Here is a 24,207-nt window from a genome sequence, read left to right on the forward strand (position 1 = left end):
AATAAAATAGGGCTGGGTTGTAGCACAGAGATAGAATGTTCCTGGGTTCCATCCCCAGTACCACAGGAGAAAAAAATAAATAGTTTAGAGAAGCCGATGTGGGAGAAGAGAAACCAAGAGGTGGACCAAGGTGGCAGTGGAGGTGGGCAGTGATGGGTGCTGTGACTACTGGTGGGACGTGACCTAGGGACCAGTCTGCCTGGCACTGGGGTGTGGGAATGGAGTACAGATTCCCCGTAGAGTCCCTGGGAGAGCTTCAGGCCGGGGAGCACCAGTGAGATCCGAGACAGCTCACCCTTTGCTGTACTTAGGACATGACCTAGATGGCCCAACTCTCTCAGGCTTCAGGATTTCACTGTGTGCGCTGCTGCCCGGGCCAGGAACAGGCTCTTGCATCTGGTGCATCTCCCTGCACGAAAGGGTCACACGTCACAGAGCATCACACAGTGCCACTGGTGCCCTTGGGACAGGGGCTCGCCCTGGCGGCGCTGTCACCACACTTCCCTTTATTGGTTCCACCCCCACAGTGCGTTTCTGACTCCCTTCTCCTCATTCATTCCAGAGTACAAGTCACTCGATGAATGTGAGGAGCTGGTGATCAACACCGCGGCAACACTCAACAATCTGTCTTTCTACCAAGTGAGGAACTCCGTGATCCGGGACAGGAGGCTGTATGTTGCTGAATGTAAGGTTGGGAGTTGGGTTTGTGTACACGAATGCTGTTTTAAGGGTCTGATTTTATTAACTAAATAAAGAACTGGCAGCATTACTGGTTTCTGGCTTCTGCCACAAATAGCTTAGAGCCTGCTCTGATTCTAGGAAATTACAATATGGAGAAGAATTGACTTCTCAGTTCTTGCTGAAGTCTCTTACAGTTTGTATTTTATTACTGTTTAAAATGTTTAACACAGTTGGGCGTGGTGGCGCATGCTTATAATCCCAGCATTTGGGAGGCTGAGACAGGAGAATCCAGGTTCACAGACAGCCTCAGATACTTAGTGAGGCCCTTTGCAACTCAGTGAGATCCTGTTTCAAGATAAAGAATAAAAAATAGGGCTGAGGGTGTAGCTCAGAGGTAGAATGCCCCTGGGTTCCATCCCCGGTACTGCAAAAAAAAAAAAAAAAAAAAAAAAAAAGTAAAATAAAATAAAATGTTGGCCGGGCGTGGTGGCGCACGCTTGTGATCCCAGCGCTTGGGAGGCTGAGACAGGAGGATCGCACAGGTTTAAAGCCACCTCAGCTACTTAGTGAGGCTCTCAGCAACTTAGGGAGACCCCATTTCCAAATAAAAAGTATAAAATAGGTCTGGGAGTATAGCCCGGAGGTAGAAAAGACCCTGGGTTCCACCCCTAGGACCATCAAAAATACATAAATAAAACAAAATGTTTGATTTATTAGCATTGGGTATGAGATTGGTTTCCATCCTTTAAGTTAAAACTTAACTGATTCTATTTCTCTGGTCAACAAATCCAGTGCTCTTAAAGCTTCTTGTGAGTAGCAACATGGATGGAATCCTGGAGGCCGTCCGTGTCTTTGGAAATCTCTCCCAAGACCACGACATCTGCAACTTCCTTGTGCAGAACAGTGGTGAGTGAGTGACACTTGGATTCATAAACACGTACCTCTTGCCAGTGATCAGCCAGGTGATTCAGACCTTAGAAGATGACAGCTCGACGCTAGTTTCTTTTTGAGCTCTGCGCTCCTCTAATTCTGCCCTGAGCTGGGACGGAGGGAATGGCCCGAGAGCCAGTGTGGGTGCAGGGAGGATGTTGATGGAAACAAGCATTCTGCACTTACCATTTCTGCCCATGGGAATAGGCTCTAGAGACATTTTCCATCATGTTCTAGGGGGTGTATTACATTTTGTTTGTAATTTCAAAGAAAAAAGAAATGGAAACAACCCAAATGTCCGTCAACAGCCAAGGGGATAAATACATTACATGTAATGTATTTTGTTGCATAAATATGCATATTCATGCAATAAAATTTTCTGTAACAGTTGAAATAAATGAATGAAACATTCATGTGTGTCAGCATCGATCAACTTAGACATATGTAGGAGCAATAAAGCCAGTGATAGTAGGATAGATAGAGGGTAACGCCACCAATATCAATTTTACTTTTATTTATATATTTTTTTCAGAGACAAAGACAGAGGGTTTACTTAGGAAAATGAGGGATACACATTCCAGGGAGAACTTGGTCAATCTCAAGAGGGAGACAGTTACTGAGTCTTCTAGAGAGCTTTACAGTTATTCTTTTATAGAACCCCTTGAAGGGGTGGGTAGGGTTCCACAGTGGTGGTGGTGGTCTCCGATTTCTTTTTGATTCTCAGGTGGACATCAGTGGGCAGTGCCTGACCTGTCCCTCCTCCAATATCAATTATTTATTTATTTATTTATTTATTTATTTATTTATTTTGCAGGTTTGGGGATGGAACCCAGGGGCATTTGACCTCCCAGCTATACACCCTGCCCTGTTTTTTTTTATTATTTATTTGAAACCAGGTCTCACTGAGTTGCAGAGGGCCTCACTAAGTAGCTGAGGCTGTCCGCGAACCACGATCCTCCAGTCTCAGCCTCCTGAATGCTGGGATTACAAGCGTGCACCACCACGCCCACTATCAGTATCAATTTTAAAACAAGCAAAACTACTTTGGGTGCTGCTTATATGTATGAATTCATGTAGTAATGGTATTAATGTATAAAAAGTGTTTGAAAATGATTAACTCCACACAGAGTTTACCTTTGGAGGGAAAGGGCTATCTAAAAACAAGCCTAGATCTCTACCATTTTGTTTATTTAGTTGACAAGAAATATGTACATACATAGATATATCTGTATATACATACATGCATACATACATACATATCATATATAACATGTTGTTTTGAATGTAATGTCCCATTTTTATTTTGGGGTATTGGGAATTGAGTTTGTGGGCATTCTACCTCCAAGTTATACCCCCAGCCTTATTTATTTATTTATTTATTTATTTATTTATTTATTTATTTATTTATCTAGTCTTGAAACAGAGTCTTGCTGAGGCTGGCTTCAAATCCTCAAACCTCTTGACTCAGCCTCCTAAGCACTGGGATTATAAGTGTATGCCACCACACCGAGCGCAGGTTCTATTTTTAAAACTAACTGGATGGCAAGTAATCCAGTGTTTATACTTGCTATGGCCTTTGCATGACTCACATATTTCATACAAGAATAATACTTTTAAAACCCAGTTATCTGGTCAGGCATGGTGGTGCATGCTTGTAATTCCAGTATGTGGGAGTCTGAGACAAGAGGATTTGAGTTTGTGGCCAGCTTCAGCTACTTGGTAAAGCCCTCCGCAACTTAGTGAGACCCTATTTCAAAATAAAGAATAAAAAATAAGCCTGGGAGTAGAGCTCGTAGGTAGAATGCTTCTGGGTTCAATCCCCAGTACTGCAAAAAAAAAAAAAAAAAAACCAAAAAACCAAACAAACAAAAAAAACCCCACCAAAAGACAATTATCCAGAGTCATGATAAAAAATTTAGATAAAGCAGATTATAAAGAAGGCACAGCACAAACTGCCAGCATTATCTCAGTGTCACAGTGATAACTGTTAACAATTCTGAGTCTTCAGAGCCTGTGTGCTGTGACTTAGCGTAGCCTTTGCCAAGTTCGCTGTCCAACCCAGCCAAAGGGCTGAGGCCAGGTGCAAGGAGGCAGAGCGCATGCCTTACCCACCCTCCCTGAGCCACTGCTCAGCCCTGTGGGGAACCAGAACACAGGGCAGACAGTTCTCAGTTCCATTTCCTAGGAGTGAGGAAAAACAACTCCACCAAGGTGGGAACTATCCCACAGCAAGATTTCTCTGCACTGGAAGCCCTGCCTTGTCACAGATTGACTCCTAGCAGCAGGGGCGTCTTCTCTTACACTTGGCCCTGGGAGGCCTCAGGGATGATCTCACCTCCCCTCTCCCATGACATGCCTTTAAAGAGCTTCTTAGCCAGACACCTGTAATCCCAGTACTTGGGAGGATGAGACAGGAGGATCTTAGGTTTGAGGCCAGCCTCAGCAACTTAGCAAAACTCTCAGCAACTTAGCAAGACCCTGTTTTAAAATAAAAAAGTTAAATAGGGCTGGGGGCATAGCTTGGAGGTAGAATGGCCCTGAGTTCAATCCTCAGTACTAAAATAAATAAATAAAAATAAAGATATGCTGCTGGGCCTGGGGTATAGCTCAGTGGTAGAACGCTTGAGCTTGGATATCATGCACTAGACTCTGGATTCAATCTTAGTACTGCAAAAACAAATAAAAAGAGTTACCCCTGGAAGTTCAAAAAGGCTCTGGGAACAATGGGAAGTAGGGATGACAGCCACATGTCATAATTCCCTGTGGGGAGTTCTGGCTGCCTTAGAGAGCCATGGCCTGGGTCGGTCTTGGGGAGCAGGGAAGCAGGCCCTGGGAGTGCTAGGTGCTGGGGAACCCATTGCTAGGAGATGGATAAAGACTTGGGAAGGATGTGTGGTCTCCTACCAGTAGCTCTGGTTTTGTGAGCCATTCCATCCCATTCCTCAACCCACCCCCGTGCCACTTATAAAACAAGATGTAGCCGTGACCCCCGCGCTCTCAGCGGCCTGCCTTTCTTCTCTGCCTCCCAGTACACAAGTTCATGATTGCCCTGCTGGACGCTAAGCATCAGGACATTTGCTTTTCTGCCTGTGGTGTTCTCCTAAATCTCACTGTGGACAAAGACAAGCGTATCATCCTAAAAGAAGGAGGTGGCGTTAAAAAGTAAGTTTGAAGGCATGCAATCCTGACTCACTCAGGATTCAGAGGACAGTTTTCCTAGTGGTTTGGGCACCTCCCTTCCATCCTGTGGGGCAGAGGTTATCCACATTTGGAAGGCCTACGCTGGGGCTAGAGAGGGATTTAGGTTCCACTGGACACTTGAAATAATTCAGAAGTGGATTATTACTATTTTTTTTCTTTTTTCTTTTGGTACTGGGGTTCCTGGAAGCCCTTCTACCTCCGGGCTACACTCCCAGCCAGCCCTATTTTATACTTTTTTTTTTTTTAATTTTTGGAAACTGGGTCTCTTAAGCCAGCGCGGCCGGCTTCAAACCTGCAGATCCTCCTGACTCCACCTCCCAAGCGTGGGGATTACAAGCGTGCACCACCACGCCCAGCTATTACTACTTTTTAACCATGTAAATTATGTAGATCTGAAATTATTATGAATAGCTTCCTATATAATAAAATTATCATAAATATTTGATATCACAGAAGTATGATCAGTGGTGCTAAAAAGTGCACGAATTTTAAGGGCAGGTTCTGATCTGGTAACTTCTCAATTCGATGTTTATCCACTCAGGTTGGTGGATTGCTTAAGAGATTTTGGTCCCACCGACTGGCAGTTGGCCTGCTTGGTCTGCAAAACTCTGTGGAACCTCAGTGAGAACATCACAGACGCTGCGTCATGCTTCGGAGACGACGACGCCGACACACTTCTAGCCCTGCTGTCATCGTTTTTAGGTAAGTGAAAATGTGAGTTTGATCAAAGTAGATAAGAAAAATGTTTTCTGTGATCTGAATGGATAAAAATCAGTATGTGTTTGCATGGCTGTTTTTCTTTTTCTTTCTTTCTTTTTTTTTTTTTTTTTTTGGTGGTACTGGGGGTGGAACCCAGGGGCCTTCTACCTCTGGGCTATACTTCCAGACCTATTTTATGTTTTATTTGGAAACAGGGTCTCACTAAGTTGCTGAGAGCTTCACTAAGTAGCTGAGGCTGGCTTGGAACCCGTGCGATCCTCCTGTCTCAGCCTCCCAAGCGTGGGGATTACAAGCGTGCGCCACCACGCCCGGTGCGTGGCTGCTTTTCTATAAGCAACATGAGAATGCTAAAGGTTATTACAATTTGGAACTCTCTGGAAGAGGCTGAATATTATTTATAGTGAAACAAAAGGACTTTTTTTTGTGGTACTGGGGCTGGAACCCAGGGGTATTCTACCTTCTTGCTACACCCCCAGCCCTATTTTTTTATTCTTTACTTTGAAACAGGGTCTCACTGAGTTGAAAAGGACCTCACCAAGTGGCTGAGGCTGTCCATGAACTGTGATCCTCCGTTCTCAGCCTCCCAAGTGCTGGGATTACAAGCGTGCGCCATTATGCCTGGCAAGAACTTTTAACTCCTTGGATATTTTCATGATTTCTTCTATGGCCTTTAAATATATATACATATGTGTATGAATGTATGTATGTATGTATGTATATGCTGCATACGTACAAGATCTTAGCATAAATATATTTCTGTTGCTTTAAAGTACATAGATGCTGTTGTACTTGAGGAAAAACATCAAAAGCTACTCTGAATTAAGTCATGCTTTTAGATGAATCTACATTTAAATTGGCTTTTTTTTTTTTTTTGGTGGCACTGGGGATGGAACCCTTCTACCTCCAGGCTACACTCCCAGACCTATTTTTATATTTTTTATTTGGAAACAGGGTCTTTTAAGCCAGCAAGGCTGGCTTCGAACCTGCGTGATCCTCCTGACTCCGCCTCCCAAGCACGGGGATTAGGGATTACAAGAGTGGGCTACCATGCCCAGCTAATTGGCATTTTAATAGGTTAAAATCATGTGGAAAGGCCAGGTGTGGTAGCGCAGGCTTGTAATCCTGGTGCTTGGGAGGTGGAGACAGGAGGTTCAAAGCCAGCCTTGCTGGCTTAAGAGACCCTGTTTCCAAATAAAAATATAAAATAGGTCTGGAGTGTATCCCAGAGGTAGAAGGGTTTCTAGGAACCCCAGAACCACACACACAAACACACACACACACACACACACACACACACACACACCATGTGGGAAAGGGGTCTATGAAACTACTTGGTGTTGTAGTGGGGCTCATAGCCTTGAAAGGTAGAAACTGAAGAGGATCCTTGCTTTTCTTTTCTTTCTTTCAGTACTGGGGATTCAGGGTCATTTCTTACACTTAAATATTTCCTCTCTGTGTGTGTGTGTGTGTGTGTGTGTGTGTGTGTGTGTATGTGTGGTGCTGAGGATGGAACCCAGGGGCTTTTCTACCTCTGGGCTACACTCCCAGACCTATTTTATATTTTATTTGGAAACAGGGTCTCACTAAATTGCTAAGAGCCTCACTAAGTAGCAGAGTCTGGCTTCAAACCTGTGTGATCCTTCTATCTTAGCCTCCCAAGTACTGGGATTAAAGGCGTGCGCCACTAAGACCGGCAAACATTTCCTATTTTTAGGAGAATTTTTTTTTAATCCTGGGTTAGGTCTAAAAACAATAATTTGGGTCAGGAAATGAGTTCTGTGTTTTCAGCAACCCTTCCCCTACATGGAGGAGACGCACCCATTGCTGCCCAGCCGCTGTGTTGGATCAGCAAGGCCGGGTGGGTTTAAATCCTCCTGGCTTCTGTTGATTGTAGGATTTGGATGAGAAGATCTCTTCCAGCCTGTCTTTCCATCCCTAAGTTAGGAGTGTGATGATCCCTTTCCTGCCCCTGGGGAGGAGCTGTGAGGCTCAACCAAGCAGCCCAAGAGGGTGATGGGAAGACCCAGAGGGCCTGCAATCAGTCCTGAGTGTAAGTCCTTGCTTTACCCTTACACATTTTTAAGCCTGGGGCTTAACCTTTCTGGATTTATATTTTATCATCTCACCTATGGGGATAATCAGAGTCTGCTCTGCAGGGCTTGATAAAATTATAAATAAGCAGATGAGTACAAAGAGCCCAATACGTGTCTGACACCTAAAAAGCCATTGAAAGATGGTGAAAGTGTTTTGTAAACACTACATGGGAATAATATGTTACTGAACAGGAACCGAGACTCCGGAGTTACTGGAAAGAATCAGGTTTCCAGGGCTGTTGGAAAAGTTTGCCTTTTCCAGGTAAATACGATTTTGCATATGTGTGCATTTTTATTTTATTTTATTTATTTATTTATTTTTTGCGGGTCTAGGGATGGAAGCCAGGGGCATTTGACCTCTGAGCTACACCCCCTGCCCTATTTTATATTCTTTATTTTGAAACCGGGTCTCACTGAGTTGCAGAGGGCCTCACTAAGTAGCTGAGGCTGTCCGCGAACCGTGATCCTCCAGGTCTCAGCCTCCCGAATGCTGGGGTTACAGGCATGTGCCACCACACCTGGCATATGTGTGCATTTAAAACATAGATTACAAAAAGAAACTGAGCATGATTTTAAGTGGTCGAGTTTCACAGTGTGCTCTGTGAATATTAAGCTTGCTCGGGTCACAGGAAGCGGACGTCCGTGCTGAGCTCGCCTCCATTCAGTTCTCAGTGGAGACAGAGTTGCCGGTGGCATTTTATTATAGGAAACACCTGTCCCAGCCCATCACTGGGAATTCTGATTCAGTCGCTCTGGTTTGAGGCTTAAAACGTTCCACAGGTGAGTCTAATCTGCAGTGGGGATTGAGAACCTCTGCTCCAGCGAAGGGAGGAGCTTAAGAGAAGGATACACAGGGGAGAAGGAAGCCAGGATTCAGGAATTGCCAAGGCCTCCTGGAGAGGAACTCGGGGACCCTGTGGCCATAGGGCCACCTTCTTCCTGAAGGTCCTGCTCTCTGTCCCTGCAGCAGTGAAAGAAGCTCCCCCACCCTTGCTCCTGCTTGGATTTGACTTCCTCTTCCACAGGTTTGCAAGAGTGCACTCAGGATGTGTCTTCTCTGTTGCTGACACATGTGTGTTTGTGTGTGTATGTTCCTGGGGGTGGAATCCAGGGCATTCTACCACTGACCTACACCCTCAGCCCCTTTAATTTTTTATTTTGAGACAGGGTCTCTTTAAGTTGCTGAGGCTGGCCATGAACCTGTGATCCTCCTGTTTCAGAGTCCCAAGTACTGGGATTCAGGCGTGTGCCAGCACGCCTGGCTGTTGGCACGCTTTTCTATGTCTCCCATTCAAAGATGCACTTTGGCTAGTGAGTCACCCTCCTGTGGTGTAAAGCTATCTGTGGCTTCCTTTGTTACCTAAGTCTGGGGCAATCAGCCATAAATAACAAGGATGGTGGGGCCACAGTAATAAGGACCAATCAGAAGAGGGCGTGGGCCTGGCCAGCTCCTCAGTAAGGGGCAGAATACCCAGAAGGCACGCGGTTGTAAGCAGCCTACTGCCCACTGTTCCATTCCTGGCTACCCCTTCCAGCCACCTGGGCTCCTCCTCGTGCATCTCCGGCCTCTGGCCCTTGCACTTGCCGTCTCTCCAACAAGCCTGTGCAGCTGCTGTGGCCATTGCAAGCCCTTTTCGTAGCTCAGGAGGCCCATGGTCTGAGTCTGCTCATAGGAGACGTTTGCTCCTAGCAGAGTAATCAGCCATGGACTGTGTGTGGTCTCCCCTGTATTATACCCATCGTGTTTATTTCCTCACTCCCACTGAACCACTTTGGGGGAAGAATATTGCCTCACATAAAGTAGGTACTTGATAAATGCCGGCAATTGGCTAGTAGTAGTGCCTTGCTCTAATAGTACTACATACTTTTGGTTGGGGAGAGTTCGGATTTTTTGTTTTCTTCCTCAGGGCCTCGTGCGTGCTAGCCAAAGACTCTACCACTGAGCTACACTCCCAACAGTGCTGTGCACTCTTAAGAGCGTGCTCATTCTAGCCTCACAAAATATTTCTGAGGTTGTCAGCTAAGTGGCAGATGGGGAAAGTCTGTCCAGAAGGATTTGGTGACTTACCTATGGCCGTGCTATAGCAAAGCCAGGACTTTTCATAAGAAGAGAAGCCTCTAGCCTGTGTTTTTCTGCTGTGCTGTTACACAGTGGTCCCTGACTCCACGCCACACCACGGAAGGAGGCTGCATCATGGATACCCAAAACAAACACAGTTTGATCAGGAAGCCAGGTTGCCCTGCAAAGCAGGACAGGTTTCTCCCGTGACCAGGAGCTCCTCTGTGTGGATTGTGAGGACTGGGCCCGTGCGGTGTCGGGGTGTTGTGCGTTTCTCTCAGGGAGTGGCTTGGGCACTCTGGCCTTCTTCTCTGGCAGACTGTGTCTGAACATTTGGGAGCAGCAAGTGAAGAGGATGTGGGTGAGAGCATACTGGAATTCTGCTTCTTTTGCAAGGATTTTTTTGCAAAGACAGCTAACAACACAGGTTATTTTAAAAATTGGAAAAGCTATTTAATCACAAAGGCCATGTTGAAGCAGGAGTGCTGCTTTTGGAAATAATGGTGAGGCAATCGATGCAATAATAAAATAAAGTTACCTAACTTTTCTTGCTGGGCGACAAGAAAAAGAAAGAATATCTTCAACATGGTTGAGATATTGACAGTCATTGTGGAGTCTTCTTTCTTTCTTTCTTTCTTTCTTCCTTTCTTGTATTGGGGATTGAATCCAGGGACATTCTACCTCTGAGCTACACTCCCAGCCCATATTATTTTTTGTTTTGAAACAGTGTCTCATTAAGTTTCTGAGAGTCTTGCTACATTGCTAAAGCTGTCCTTGAACCTGCCATCCTGTAGATCCTCGGGTCTCAGCCTCCCAAGTACTGAGATTACAGTTGTGTGCCACCACGCCCAACTTGGAAAGAGGCTTAAAAAAGACTATTGTCTAAAATTTCCTGGTATGCTGAAGTCACTTCTCATAAGCTCATATCTTGTGTGTTTATTTGGAGGTTCCAAGTGATGGGTCCTGGCACCCTAGTCCATCATGACCCCATCTCAGGAAGCTGTCAGTTGGAGATGGGTGTGTGCAGTTTATTGTTTCAAACATAAAGAACAGTAGGTCATTGTATGCTCATCATAAAGTACATGGAGCCTGGCGCCCAGTGACAAGTAGGGTCCGGTGTTCCACTTGTAGGATCACATCCTCAGGCCTGTGCCAAACAGCATCAGGTGCTTCTGGGACAGAGAATGATCAGGTGACGGATCCCTCCAGCAGCTACCTGGAGCTAAACAGAAAATTAGGAAATAGCGCAGCAAGTAGGGGAAGTTTGTTGATGTTGTAGGACATTGAAATCAGTATTACTAGTAGTCTTATCATTTGTAGTACTAGGAGTTGAACCCAGGGGCAGGCACTTTACCACTGAGCTGCGCCCCCAGCCCTTTTTATTTTATTTTATTTTCATCTTGAGACAAGGTCTCACTAAATTGCCCAGGCTGCCTTCCAACTTGTAATCCTTCTGCATCAGCCTCCCAAATTGCTAGGATTACAAGGTCCGCCGCTACTTCATAACGTTACGGTGGTGGCGGTGCTGTAATTGATCACTGGAGTGTTTGTTGTTTTGAGTCTTTTAATACTTTTTAATACTTTCTGATACCTCTCCTTAAATGTTAATATTTGGAAAGAAAGCTTAAGAATGACTGCATATCTAAATTAGTGCTTTTCACACTGTGGGTTTTGAAAACCAGTTGCTTATAAACATCTTTAAAAAGTGAAGTAGCAAAGAAAGAAATGATCATAATATGATTACGTTTAGGAAGGGTAATTATTCTATTGTGGAACATTTGTTTATTTGTATGTAAATGTCTAGGTATATGTATACAGAGTCACAACGTAAAATGTATTTCTTACTGTGAGTCACAGGAAGTTTGAAAATCGTAGATCTAAATTTTAATTGGCCAGGTGTGGTGGTGCATGCCTGTAATCACAATACTTAAGAGATTGAGACAGGAGGATTGCAGGTTCAAGACCAGCCTTAGCAATTTAGTGAGACTGTCAGCAACCTAGCAAGATCCTGTTTCAAAATAAACAATAAGAAGGCCTCAGGGTATAGCTCAGAGGCAGAATGCTCCTGGTTTCCATCCTCCAGTACCAATAATAAAAATGATTTATGATAATAATAATAATAATAATAATAATTGGGTTAGCCTCTGCCACTTTTTGCAGTATAAGTTCAAAAATTTTCCAGGCATGGTGGTACACTCTTATAATCCCAGTAGTTGGGAGTCTGAGACAGGATGATCACAGGTTCTAGGCCAGCCTCAGCTACTTAGTGAGGCTTTCTGCAACTTAGTGAGACCTTCTTTCAAAATAAAAAAATAAAAAATAGGGCTAGGAGCATAGCTCAGAGGTGTAATGCCCCTGGGTTCAATACCTAGTACTGCAATAAATAAATAAATAAATAAATAAAATACAAAAGAAAAAGGTTTTATTTTATTTATTTATTTATTTTGGTGGTACTGGGGTTCCTGGAAGCCCTTCTACCTCCGGGCTACACTCCGAGACCTATCTTTACATTTTTATTTGGAAACAGGGTCTCCTAAGCCAGCGCACGTGGCTGGCTTCGGACCTGCGCGATCCTCCTGTCTCCGCCTCCCAAGCGCGGGGATTACAAGCGTGCGCCACCACGCCCAGCGAAAAAAGGTTTTAATTTTAATACCATGTGTACTATGGCACTTTTTATATATTTGCTGTATTACTCTGGAACTTCAGACTGCATTTTTCTTACATGTAGCATTTGGCTAAACTTGTTATCCTTCTAACTTAAAATTAGCATGGTCTGAGTATGGTTTTATAGGTTTCTGTATAGGCTGGATCTAAAGGAAAGTAACATAGTCTTAACATTTGATTAAAAAGGGAAAAACGTATCTGGGCCCAGTGGCACATCCCCAGTGCTTGGGAAGCTGAGACAGGATTGCAGTTGCAAGGCCAGCCTCAAGCAATGTAGCAAGATCCTTAGCAACCTAGAAAGACCCTGTTTCAAAATTAATAAAATAAAAAGGGCTGGTGGTGTTGCTAGAAGGTAGAATGTCCCTGGGTTCAATCCCAGTACCAAAACCAAAACAAAACAAAACCTGAGATTCTGCTAAAATCACTAAATCCAACTGAAGTCTTGGGCAGAGGAAGAGATCATTGCAAAGTGCTCAGGCCACACTCAGCCCTAAGCAGCCTGGAAAAGAAGGGCATAAGACGAGAATTTGAAAATTCCTGCCTACCTTTCCTTCCTTCCTTCCTTCCTTCCTTTTTTTGGTTTTGTTTACTGGGCATTTAGCATTCTACCTCCCAGGCACATCACTAACCTTTTTTATTTTTTGTTTTGAAGCAAGACTTAACTAGGTTGCTGAGAATCTTACTAACTTTCAGCCTTCCGGGTTCCAGGATTACAGGCATGAGCCACCACGGCCAGCCGAGAATTCCTTTCTGAACAAGTTTAGTGCTTGAGAAGGGTGAACAGGATGATGATCTAGAAATCTGCAGTCCAGGCAGCCAGCAGCAGGCTCTCGTATCTGGAAGTAGTCAAACAGGAGGGGCCTGAAGGCATCAAACTGCCTTCCCCTCCCCCCCAGGCCTCCTTATCTCCTGGGGAGGGAGAGCAGGGGTGCTTACCAGGTCTCCTTGGAGGCCTTGCTCAAGTGTTTGCGTCTGCCTGGAACTTATCTTCCAGCTGCAAAACTGTCCACTTGGTAGTCGGGGGCGGTGGGGGGGGAGGTACAAACTGGGATTCCACACTCCCTTATCTTGTGCTGGGTGGTGATACTAATATACATCAAGTGTACACAGATATGCAGTGCAGAAAATCTGATGTAAACAGTCATGAAACATTTTATAATAGGACTGTAACTGGCCCTATGAAACAAGGTTTGCAAACTCTGTGAGTAGCAATGTTTGGAGACCGGCTGCCATTTCAGAAGTCCGCCTCAGGCCACCCAGGAAGTGGCAGAGCCAGTCCCCTTGCTGCCAGCCGCGGGGCTTGCCTGGAGTCTGTCGAGTGGGGTGTGAGGCGAGGCCCAGGACAAACGAGGAGCAAGGTGGCACCCAAGCTTCTGCGGCCCTTTGCCTTCCCAGTTGGGTTGGCTCTACTCTCAGCATTTGCAGAATTCAAGGTGCTGTGCAGGAAGTATCATATTCAGGTTGTAGTTTTGTGTTTTAGACTCCCCAGTACCAAAATAGGTAAATAAATAAGTTGACATGTCAAACCACATGATCCGTGGCCTCCCTTGGGAGTCTCAAAGCCCCCCAGTTTTCAGTGAGTGTGGGTGGAGAGAGCATGCAGAGGGGGATGTTCTTTTCAAAGAAGTTTATTCCCTCTGTTGTTAAGTCAGCAAAGCTCTGATTTTCAATAAAGTTTATTTATGTATCTTGCTGGGCTGAGGAGTGAACCTGGGGTTTCTCAGATGCTAGACAAGTGCTCTACCTGTATCCCCAGCCCTTCAATAAAGTTGGAAGTGTCACTGGGCATGGTGGAACATGCCTGTAATCCTAGTACTTGGGAATCTGAGACAGGAGAATCTCAGATTTAAGGCCAGCCTCAGCAACTTAGTGAGACTCTATTTCCAAATAAAAAATAAAGTGGGGCTGGGAGTGTAGTTTAGAGGTAGAATACCCCTGGGTTCAATCCCCAGTACCAAAATAAATAAATAAGTTGACATGTCAAACCCACTGGTCTACTTTTCTAAAAGATTTCCTGTTTCCTTTTTAATTTGTCAGTCAATGAAGTGTCAGTCACTGAAGTAATTAACTTTTCTCTTTTCTTTCTTCCCGTTCCCTTTCTTTCTTTCTTTCTTTCTTTCTTTCTTTCTTCCTTCCTTCCTTTCTTTTTTTTATTTGTTTGTTACTAGGAATTGAACCCAGGAGCACTTTACCTTCAAGCTCTCTAGCTCCAGCCTTTTAATTTTGTAACAGGGTCTAAGTTGCTAAGTTGCTGAGGCCATCCTTAAACATTCTATCCTCCTGTTTCAGTCTCCCACGTACTGGGACTATTGGCATGCATACCAATGCCTGGCAGTAATAAACTTTACTAATGGGCATGTAAAGAAAAAATCCTATTAATACTTTATTTTGAGAAGTTGTGGGTTTTTAGATACGTGTGTGTGTGTGTGTGTGTGTGTGTGTGTGTGTGTGTGTATTTTTTTAATTTTTATTTTAGTGGTACTGGGGATTGAACCCTAGGGTGTTCTACCTCTGAGCTATACCCCCAGCCCTATTTTTTATTCTTTATTTTTGAAACAGGGTCTCACTAAATTGCTAAGGCCTTTCTAAGTAGCTAAGGCTGGCCACAAACCTGCAGTCCTCCAACTCAACCTCCCAAAGTACTGGAATTACAAACATACACCACCACACCTGGCTCTTTGTTTATTTGTTTATTTATAAACAGGGTTTCACTAAGTTGCTGAGGGCCTTGCTAAATTTCTGAGGATGACTTTGAACCTGTGATCCTCCTGTCCCAGCCTCAGATTATAAGCCTGTACCACCACCTCTGGCTTCAATCTAATATATATATAATTTTTTTTTTTTTTTTGGTGGTACTGGGAATGGATCCCAGGGGCATTCTACATCTGAGCTACACCCTCAGCTGTTTTTTTATTTTTTTTAGAGTCTCACTGAGTTGCAAAAGGCCTCACTAAGTAGCTGAGGCGTCTGGGAACCGTGATCCTCTGGTCTCAGCCTCCCGAATGCTGGAATTACAAGCGTGCATCATTCAAAAGACTTTTACAAAGACTTTTATATTCAAAAGACTTTTATATAAAAAAAGACTTTTATAATGAGAGAAAATTTTTATTCTATTTTATCCTTTACAAATATTTAGAAACAAGTATATTTTAGTTTCTTAATATAAAGGGCAATAATATATCTTCAAAAATATTAGACTTAAGCTGGGCATGGTGTCACATGCTTGTTAATCCCAGTACTTGGGAAGCTGAAACAGGAGGATTGCAGGTTCATGGCCAGCTTCAGCTACTTAGTGAGGCCCTCTGCAACTCAGGGAGATCTTGTTTCAAAATTAAGAATAAAGACTGAGCCAGACCACACACACACACACAAAAGGTCTTTTGCCTTTGTGACAAGTGCAGTGTGTACACCTGTAGTCCCAGCTAGCTGGGAGGCTGAAGCGGGAGGATCATTTTGAGTCCCGGAGTTCCAGATCAGCTTGTGCAACATAGGGAAACCCTGTCTCAACGATCAAACACACACACATGCCCATGCTCATGGCAGAACAATTCATAATAGCCAAGCTATGGAGCCAGCCTAGGTGTCTGTCAACACATGAATGTAAAAAAAAAGTAGAATAAATGCGCAATGGAGTTTTAGTCCACCACAAAGAAAAAAATATATATCATCTGCGGGAAAATGAATGGAACTGGAGAGCTTTATTTATTATTATTATTATTATTATTATTATTATTATTATTATTATTTTGGTGGTATTGGAGTTCCTGGCAGCCCTTCTACCTAAGGGCTACACTCCCAGACCTATTTTTATACTTTTTTATTTGGAAACAGGGTTTCTTTTTTTTTTATTGGTGCATTGTAATCATATATTACATTGGAATACAAGACTTGAGAGGATATATAAGCACACATCATCCAATTAGCCCTCATCCAGCCCCCATCCCTTTCCCCTCCCCCTCCCTCGATCCCATGCTTGTTTGGTGATTAACTTTGACACATTTGTTTATGTACCTCCTCCGTTTTAAAGAGGCTCCATCCTCCCCTATTCCATGCCCTCTGATTGATCACCGTAGTTGCTTCACTATAGGGCCTTTTCTATAGCTCGACCTCTTCCTGTTGTCCCTTTCCTCCTAGTTTTTGCTGATTAGGGGAAGCATCTGATTTTTATTTTCTGCGATATTTCTCTGTGCATACTGCATTGCAAGTACTGATTCCACTCTTCACGACCCCAGTAGTGGCCTGGCTACCCGGTGGACTGATCCAGACCTCACTGGCTCAAGCAGCAGCCTTGCCTCATGGGAGGCCCCGATTCTGGTCTCGCTGGCCCCAATTAGGTCTCAGCCTAACCCCTCAGCTGACTCCAATCCCGTCCTCAGAGGCCCCAGTAGTGGCCTTGCCTCATGCCAGGCTCCGATGCCGGCCATTGGCCCCGGCAAAGGCCTAACCCCTCGGCAGGCTTCAATCCCGGCCTCAGAGGCCCCAACACCGGCCTAGCCTCACGGCAGGCTCTGATCCTGGCCTCGCTGGCCCCAGCACCGGCCTAACCCCTCGGCAAGCTCTGATCCAGCCTCGGAGGCCTCAGTAGCGGCCTTGCCTCACGGCAGGCTCCGATGTTGGCCTCTGGCCCCGGCATCAGCCTAACCCTTGGCAGGCTCCGATCCCAGCCTTGGAGGCCCAGATTGGAGCCTGCCAGCGGCCTTGCCTCATGGCAGGCTCTGATGCCGGCCATTGGCCCCGGCACCGGCCTAACCCCTCAGCAGGCTCTTATCCTGGTCTCAGATGCCCCAGCACCGGCTTTGCCTCATGGCAGGCTCCGATGCCAGCCTCGCTGGCTCCGGCACCGGCCTAACCCCTCGGCAGGCTCCGATCCCAGCCTCAGAGGCTTCAGTAGTGGCCTTGCCTCACGGCAGGCTCCGATGCCGACTGCTTGCTCCGGCACTGGCCTAACCCCTCTATAGGCTCCGATCCTAGCCTCGGAGGCCCCAGGACTGGCCTTGCCACATGGCAGGCTCCAATGCCGGCCTTGCTGGCCCCAGCACCAGTCTAACCCCTCAGCAGGCTCCGATCCTGGCCTTGGGGCCTCTGTAGCAGCCTTGCTTCACGGAAGGCTCCAATGCCGACCGCTGGCCCTGGCACCGGCCTAACCCCTCGGCAGGCTCCGATCCCAACCTCGGAGGCCCCAGCACTGGCCTTGCCTCATGGAAGGCTCCAATGTTGGCCTCTGGCCCCGGCATCAGTCTAACCCCTTGGCAGGCTCCTATCCTGGCCTCGGAGGCCCCAGTAGCAGCCTTGCCTTACGCAGGCTCTGATGCCGACCATTGGCCCTGGCACCAGCCTAACCCCTCAGCAGGCTCTTATCCTGGCCTCGGAGGCCCCAGTACCAGCCTTGTCTCACAACAGGCTTCGATGCCAGCCTTGCTGACCCCAGCACTGGTTTAACCCCTCGGCAGGCCCTGATCCTGGCCTCGGAGGCCTCAGTAGCGGCCTTGCCTCATGGAAGGCTCCGATGCTGGCCGCTGGCCCCGGCATTGGCCTAACTCCTCTGCAGGCTCCGATCCTAGCCTCAGAGGCCCCAGCACTGGCCTTGCCTCTCAGTGAGCTCCGATCCTGGCCTTGCTGGCCCCAGCACTGGCCTAACCCCTCGGCAGGCTCCGATCCCATCTTTGAAGCCTCCAGCACCAGCCTCGCCTCATGGCAGGCTCCGATCCTGGCCTCACTGGCCCCAGCCTCGGCCTAACCCCTCGGCAGACTCCGATCTCGGCCTCGGAGCCCCAGGAGTGGCCTTGCCTCACAGCAGGCTCTGATGTCGGCCATTGGCCCCGGCACCAGCCTAACCCCTTGACAGGCTCTGATCGCTGCCTCGAAGGCCCCAGCACCGGCCTTGCCTCACGGCAGGCTCCGATCCCGGGCTCGCTGGCCCTGGCACTGGCCTAACCCCTCGGCAGGCTCCGATCCCGGCCTCAGAGGCTCCAGCACCGGCCTTGCCTCATGGCAGGCTCCAATCCCAGCTTTGCTGTGTCCTTTGTCGGCCTCACCCCGCAGCAGGCTCCAATCCGAGCACCCTCTTTACCCAATTGTCCCACGTGCGTGGTGGTAGTATTCTGCCTCTGGGGTCATTACTTCAAAGGTTCCAGGTGTAATGCTTCAGTTCTCTGCCTCCCCTGAGTACTGGCCACTGCCATTGCCACTGTCTCCACCATTTCAAATCTTTCCCAAGCTCTTTTTCCACTCTGAATGTTGTCCAGTGTTCCTAAGCATGTGTGATGGTAGCATTCAACCTTTGGTGTAATTTCTCCAAAAAAATAAGGTTGGTAGGATCCGATTTCTGCTTCTCCTGAATACAAGTCTCCACCGCCATCGCGGAGACTGCTTTCAACACTGCCTTTCTCCTTGGTCTCCTTACAGGTGATGTCCAAGATTCTTAACAATATAGAGAAACAGCAGTCCTCTTTCACGGGGAATTTTTCCATAAGTTCCAGTGCATTTGGATAAGTTTTGTCTGCATCTCCAGTATCCTGGCATCCGCCGCGGCCTTCTTAACCCCTCTCCGATATTTTTCTTTTCTTTTCTTTTCTTTTTTTCAATAATAGAAAACAGTATGTGTGGTTTGAGGAGGTAGTGGGATCAGGCACTCAGTAGCACTGTGACCCGGCCCGGTTTCCCCATGGGTCCAGCGTGCTCCGCATTACTCCACCTGGGGCCCAGAGTCCCGCAACCCAAGCCCTGACTGGCGTGCCCCGCGTGACCCCTGCCCGGGACCCAGGGTCTTACTGGGCCAGGTTTCTCCAGGGGTCTGGCGTGCTACGCGCAGTCTGGCCTGGGGCCCAGAGTCCCACTGGAAACAGGGTTTCTTAAGCCAGCACAGCTAGGTTCGAACCTGTGGGATCCTCCTGTCTCTGCCTCCCAAGCGCAGGGGATTATAAGCATGCGCCACCACTCCCGGCGTGGAGAGCTTTATGTTTAAGTGAAATAAGCCAGTCACAAAAAGTCAAAATTCATGTTTTCTCTCATATGTGGAAGCTAGAGAGAGAGAGAGAGAGAGAGAGAGAGAGAGAGAGAGAGAGAGAGAGAGGCAAGACAGAATCTTATAAAAATAAGAAACCAGTAGAAAAAAGTAAGGAAATAGACGAGGAAGGAGAAGAGGGAAGTAATTTTATTACTGGGGAATAAAATTGACCAAATTATGCTATGCTCATATATGAATGTGTCACAGTGAATCCTAGCATTACATATAATTATAATGTGCCAATCAAAAATTACAACAGCAACAACAAACAAGCCTTTTAATCCCTAAATCCTATTTAGTGTACTACTGCTATTAAAGATGACCTAAGATGAATTTAGCTCATGTCATCAAAAATGAAACTCTCGATCTGAGTGTGATACACATGCCTATAATCCCAGTACTTGGGAAGCTGAGCCAGGAGGATCACAGATTCTAAGCCAGCCTCAGCAATTTAGCGAGATTCTCAGCAACCTAGTAAGACCCTGTTTCGAAACAAAACCCAGGCCGGGTGTGGTGGCGCACACTTGTAAGCCCAGCGTTCTGGAGGCTGAGACCTGAGGATCGCGGTTCGCAGACAGCCTCAACTACTTAGCGAGGCACTTCACAACTCAGTGAGAGCCTGTTTCAAAAATAAAAAGACTAAAAATTAGGGCTGGGTGTGTAGCTCAGAGGTCGAATGCCCCTGGGTAAAAAAAAAAAAAAAAGGCTGGAGGTATAGCTTGGAGGTAGAATACCCCTAGGTTCAACCCCTAATACCACAAAGAAAAAAAAAGAAACTCATTTCTGTAGGATTACACTTCCAAGTACTTGCTCTAATTTTAGTTTTTCTGATACAGATGAAGAACTAGCACTGGATGGCACTTTTGACCAAGACCTAAAAAACTATCACAAACTCCAGTGGGAGACAGAATTCAAACCTGTGGCACAGCAGCTTCTCCACCGAATTCGGAGCCACCACACCTTCCTAGAGCCCCTGCCTGTTCCTTCTTTCTGACATGATTGGGACGAACCACAGAAACTGCAGGTCGGGTCTCCTTCACTCTTCAGACGTGATAACAAATGTGTGAGCACTTTTCTCAGTATTAGCAAATAGCGAAGGTTTTCTAAGTACCAATTTCTGTGAGTAGCTAAGTATTTTCAAAGAAAGAAGTATATTATTAGATATTATGGAAAAATTAATATACATGTTATATTTTCTGCTATGAGAAATACAAGATGAAAATATATGCATGCTTTTTAAGTAAACAAAATTCTTCTATTCTCTATTAAATAATTTAGTGCTACTCTTAACATCCTGATTGAACAATTTTGAGATTTAAATGCTGTCAGGACATTAAATTAAGTGAACTGCAATGAAGACCATTAGGTTTTGTCTAGGGGAAGAAGAGTGGTGAACAAGTGGGGCATATACTGTGTTACCATCCGTACTATTATTACATCTAAACATATAGCTTCTGAGCAGGTACCAGTATTTTTTTTGGTGCTCATATTAAGAGAAGGAATAAGCAGAAAAATGTAAAGAATACTGGTGTGGGCCATCTGTTGTTTGTTAGATAAATAAAATAGATGAAAAACAAATCTTTATCTTTCTTTTAATTTGAAATAAGATGACTGAACTGGACAGTCCTTATAATTCTCTGTGTCTAGAGAGGGGATGTCATGGGTTGGAGGGTTAGAACGAGTGTGAGCTTCTGCGAATGGCAGACCCTCCCTGCCAGTTGTGTGGGCCTTAATTTCTTGAGCTTATACTGTAAAACAAGAATAATATCTACATGGGAGGCTAAGACAGGAAGATCACAAATTTGAGGCCAGAGCACAATGACTTAGGGAGACTCTGTTTCAAAATAAAAAACAAAAAGAGCTGTAATGTGGTTCATTGGTAGAACTCCATTAAGTTCAATCCTCAACACCACAACCAAAACAACAAAAAAAGAGTATTTTATTATAATGTATTTTATTTTATGGTACTGGGGATTGAACCCAAAGGCATATTATATTGCTTCCAAGCTACATTCCCAGCCCAGTTTTATTTCTTAATTAGAAACAGGTTCTGGCCTGGCGTGGTGGTGCACTCTTCTTGTAATCCCAGCATTTAGGAGGCTGAGAACCGAGGATTGTGGTTTGCGGACAGCCTCAGCTACTTAGTGAGGCCCTCTGCATCTTAATGAGACCCTGTTTCAAAATAAAGAATAAAAAACAGGGCAGGGTGTATAACTCAGAGGTAGAAAGCCCCTGGATTCCATCTCCAGACCCGCAAAAAAAAAAAAAAAAAAAAAAAAAAAGCTCTCAGTAGATTGCTAAGAGCCTCACTAAATTGCTGAGGCTGCAATTTAGTTGATTGTGATCCTTATTTGGAATACTTGTTGGAAATTGAACCTGTGATCCTATGTCTCAGCCTCCCAAGTACTGGGATTACAAGCGTGAGCTACCACACTCAGTTTAGAACAAATCAATTATGGGCACAGTGGCATACCTGTAATCCCAGCACTTGGAAATTTTAAACAGGAAGATTGCAGGCTCAAGGCCAGCATGTGGTAACTTGGTGGGACCTTGTTTCAAAATATAAAACAAGACAGGCGTGGTGACACATGCTTGTAATCCAAGTACTTGGGAGGCTGAAAAAGGAGGATCGCAGGTTCACAGCTAGCCTCAGCAATTAATGAGGCCCGCTGCAATTTAGTGAGACCTTGTTTCAAAATAAAAAATAGTACTGGGGTATAGCTCAAAGGTAAATCCACCTGGGTTCCATCTCCATTACTGCAAAAAACAAAAACAAAAACCACACCAAAAACTCAGAAGTAGAATATTCCTGGGTTCAGTCCCCAGTAAACCCCCCCCCATACACATGACAAAGAAATTGAGATTACTATTGTTATCCTGTACTAACCAAATGAATACTTGGAAATCAAAGTGAATTTATAACTCACCTCTTGGCCAGGCATGGTGGCACATGCTTGTAATCCCAGTATTTTGGGAGGCTGAGACAGGAGGATCACAGGTTCAAGGACAGTCTCAGCTAGTAGTAAGATTCTCATCAACCTAGTAAGACCCAGTTTCAAAATAAGTAAAATAGGGCTGGAAGTGTATCTCAGAGGTAGAATGCCCCTGGTTTCAATCCCCAGTACACACACATATACACATAAACACACACACACACACACACACACACACACACACACACACACCCCTCATTTTTCATTCTAAGAATAATCAGGAGCTGAAGGCAGCCATCCCAGGCGTTGGAGCCTGTTGAATAACCCTCATGTCCCAGAGTAAATAGACTTCTCACGGGTGAGTAAGCTGGGGCTCATCCCTGGTTGGGGCTCAGCAAGATCCCACGGGGATCTTTACCTTATTGTACTACACAGTCCATAAACACTCGCTAATGGATTCAGTCCAGTAGATAAAATCAGTTTAAGCTTGAGAGTCTATCTCTCCAAAACACTGAAGTATGTAAGTCTGTATTTTATCTATGGCGAGCTATATATTCTAGTTTCAGTGCAATAAAAACCTTCTCCCCACTCAAAACATACTCTCCTCAGTAGTTCTAATTAGTAATGCAAAGGGGGCACCATTATACCTGTTCTCAGTCCTATTTTTTACTCTATTTTGAAACAGGGTCTCACTAAGTTGTGGAGGGACTCAGTAAGTAGCTGAGGCTGGCTGCAAACCTGCGATCCTCCTGTCTCAGTCTTCCAAGTACCAGGATTTCAAGCGTGAGCCGTCATGTCCAGCTTCCCCCCCCCCCTTTTTTTTAATAGCAGCTATCAGAATGGGTGTAAGGTGAGACTACATTGTGGCATTAATTTTTCTCTTATCTTTTTATATTTTTTGTTTGCTAGCCATTTGTGTCATCTTTGGAGAAATTTCTATTCAGACCTTTTTTTCTTTGCAAAACAGAAGACTGGACCCAGGGGCATTCTACTACTGAGCTATACCTCCAGCCCCTTTTATTTTTTGTTTTGATTTTGATACAGAGTCTTGCTAAGTTGCCCAGGCTCGCCTCAACTTGTGATCCTCCTACCCCGCCCTCCCCAGTCTCTGAGGTTACAGGCGTGTACCACTGCAGCTGGCTGGATATTAACTTCTTGTCAGATATAAGATTTGCACACATTCTCTCCCGTTCCACAGCTGCCTTTTCACCTTGTTGATTGGGTCCTTTGCACAGGACTCCCGGCTATGTGAATTTTGAGTCTGCTGAAATTCCATTTGTCTGTTTTTTCTTTTTCTTTTGTTGTACGCGCTTTGGTGTCGTATTCAAGAAAAACCATTGCCAAATTCTGTGTCATGAAATTTCCCTCTACCTGCTCCTCTTCCTCCTGCTCCTCTTCCTCTTCTTCCTCTCCTTCCTCCTCCTCTTTTGATTGAGCTCAGGAGCATTCTGTCTCCAAGCTGCACCCTCAACCCTTTTTAAATTTTAAAACAGGGTATCACTAAATTGCCAAGGCTGGCCTCCAACCCTCAATTCCCCTGTGTCAGTCTTTCAAGGACTGGGATTACAGGTGTGTTCCACTGTGCCTGGTTTCTTCTAGGTTTTAAGACTTTTATAGTTTTAAAGCGTGCGTGTGTGTGTGTGTGTGTGTGTGTGTGTGTTACTGGGGATTGAGCCCGGGTACACTCTATCTCTAAGCTGTATCCCCAGACTTATATTTTTATTGTGAAATAGGATGTGATTGGGTTGCTGAGAGTCTTGCTATGTTTCTGAGGCTGGTATTGAACCTGAGACCCTCCTCTCTCAGCTGCCCAAGTACAGCTATGTGCCACCATGCTTGACTGACTTTTTATAGTTTTAGACTTTACATTTAAGCCTTTATTTTGCATTATTTTTTTCATACGATGTAAGATAAAGCTCC

At 45.4% G+C, this 24,207-nt stretch overlaps 1 protein-coding gene across 1 annotated transcript in view; it reads left to right on the forward strand.

The window, feature by feature from the left end:
* ARMC2 (armadillo repeat containing 2) overlaps positions 1-20,348 on the forward strand; it is a gene marked incomplete at its 3' end in the record, with an annotated part of 126,053 nt that extends 105,705 nt beyond the window's left edge. Inside the window, exons 13-17 of the mRNA XM_080699876.1 lie at positions 563-685; positions 1,474-1,587; positions 4,641-4,773; positions 5,354-5,514; positions 20,191-20,348. Of these exons, the coding sequence (XP_080556002.1) occupies positions 563-685; positions 1,474-1,587; positions 4,641-4,773; positions 5,354-5,514; positions 20,191-20,348 (689 nt within the window). The remainder of the gene's footprint in view (positions 1-562; positions 686-1,473; positions 1,588-4,640; positions 4,774-5,353; positions 5,515-20,190) is intronic.
* Positions 20,349-24,207: the final 3,859 nt, after the last annotated feature.

This window comes from Muscardinus avellanarius (genome assembly GCF_963383645.1).
Source record: "Muscardinus avellanarius genome assembly, chromosome: 8".
In the NCBI taxonomy this organism is placed as follows: Eukaryota; Metazoa; Chordata; class Mammalia; order Rodentia; family Gliridae; genus Muscardinus; species Muscardinus avellanarius.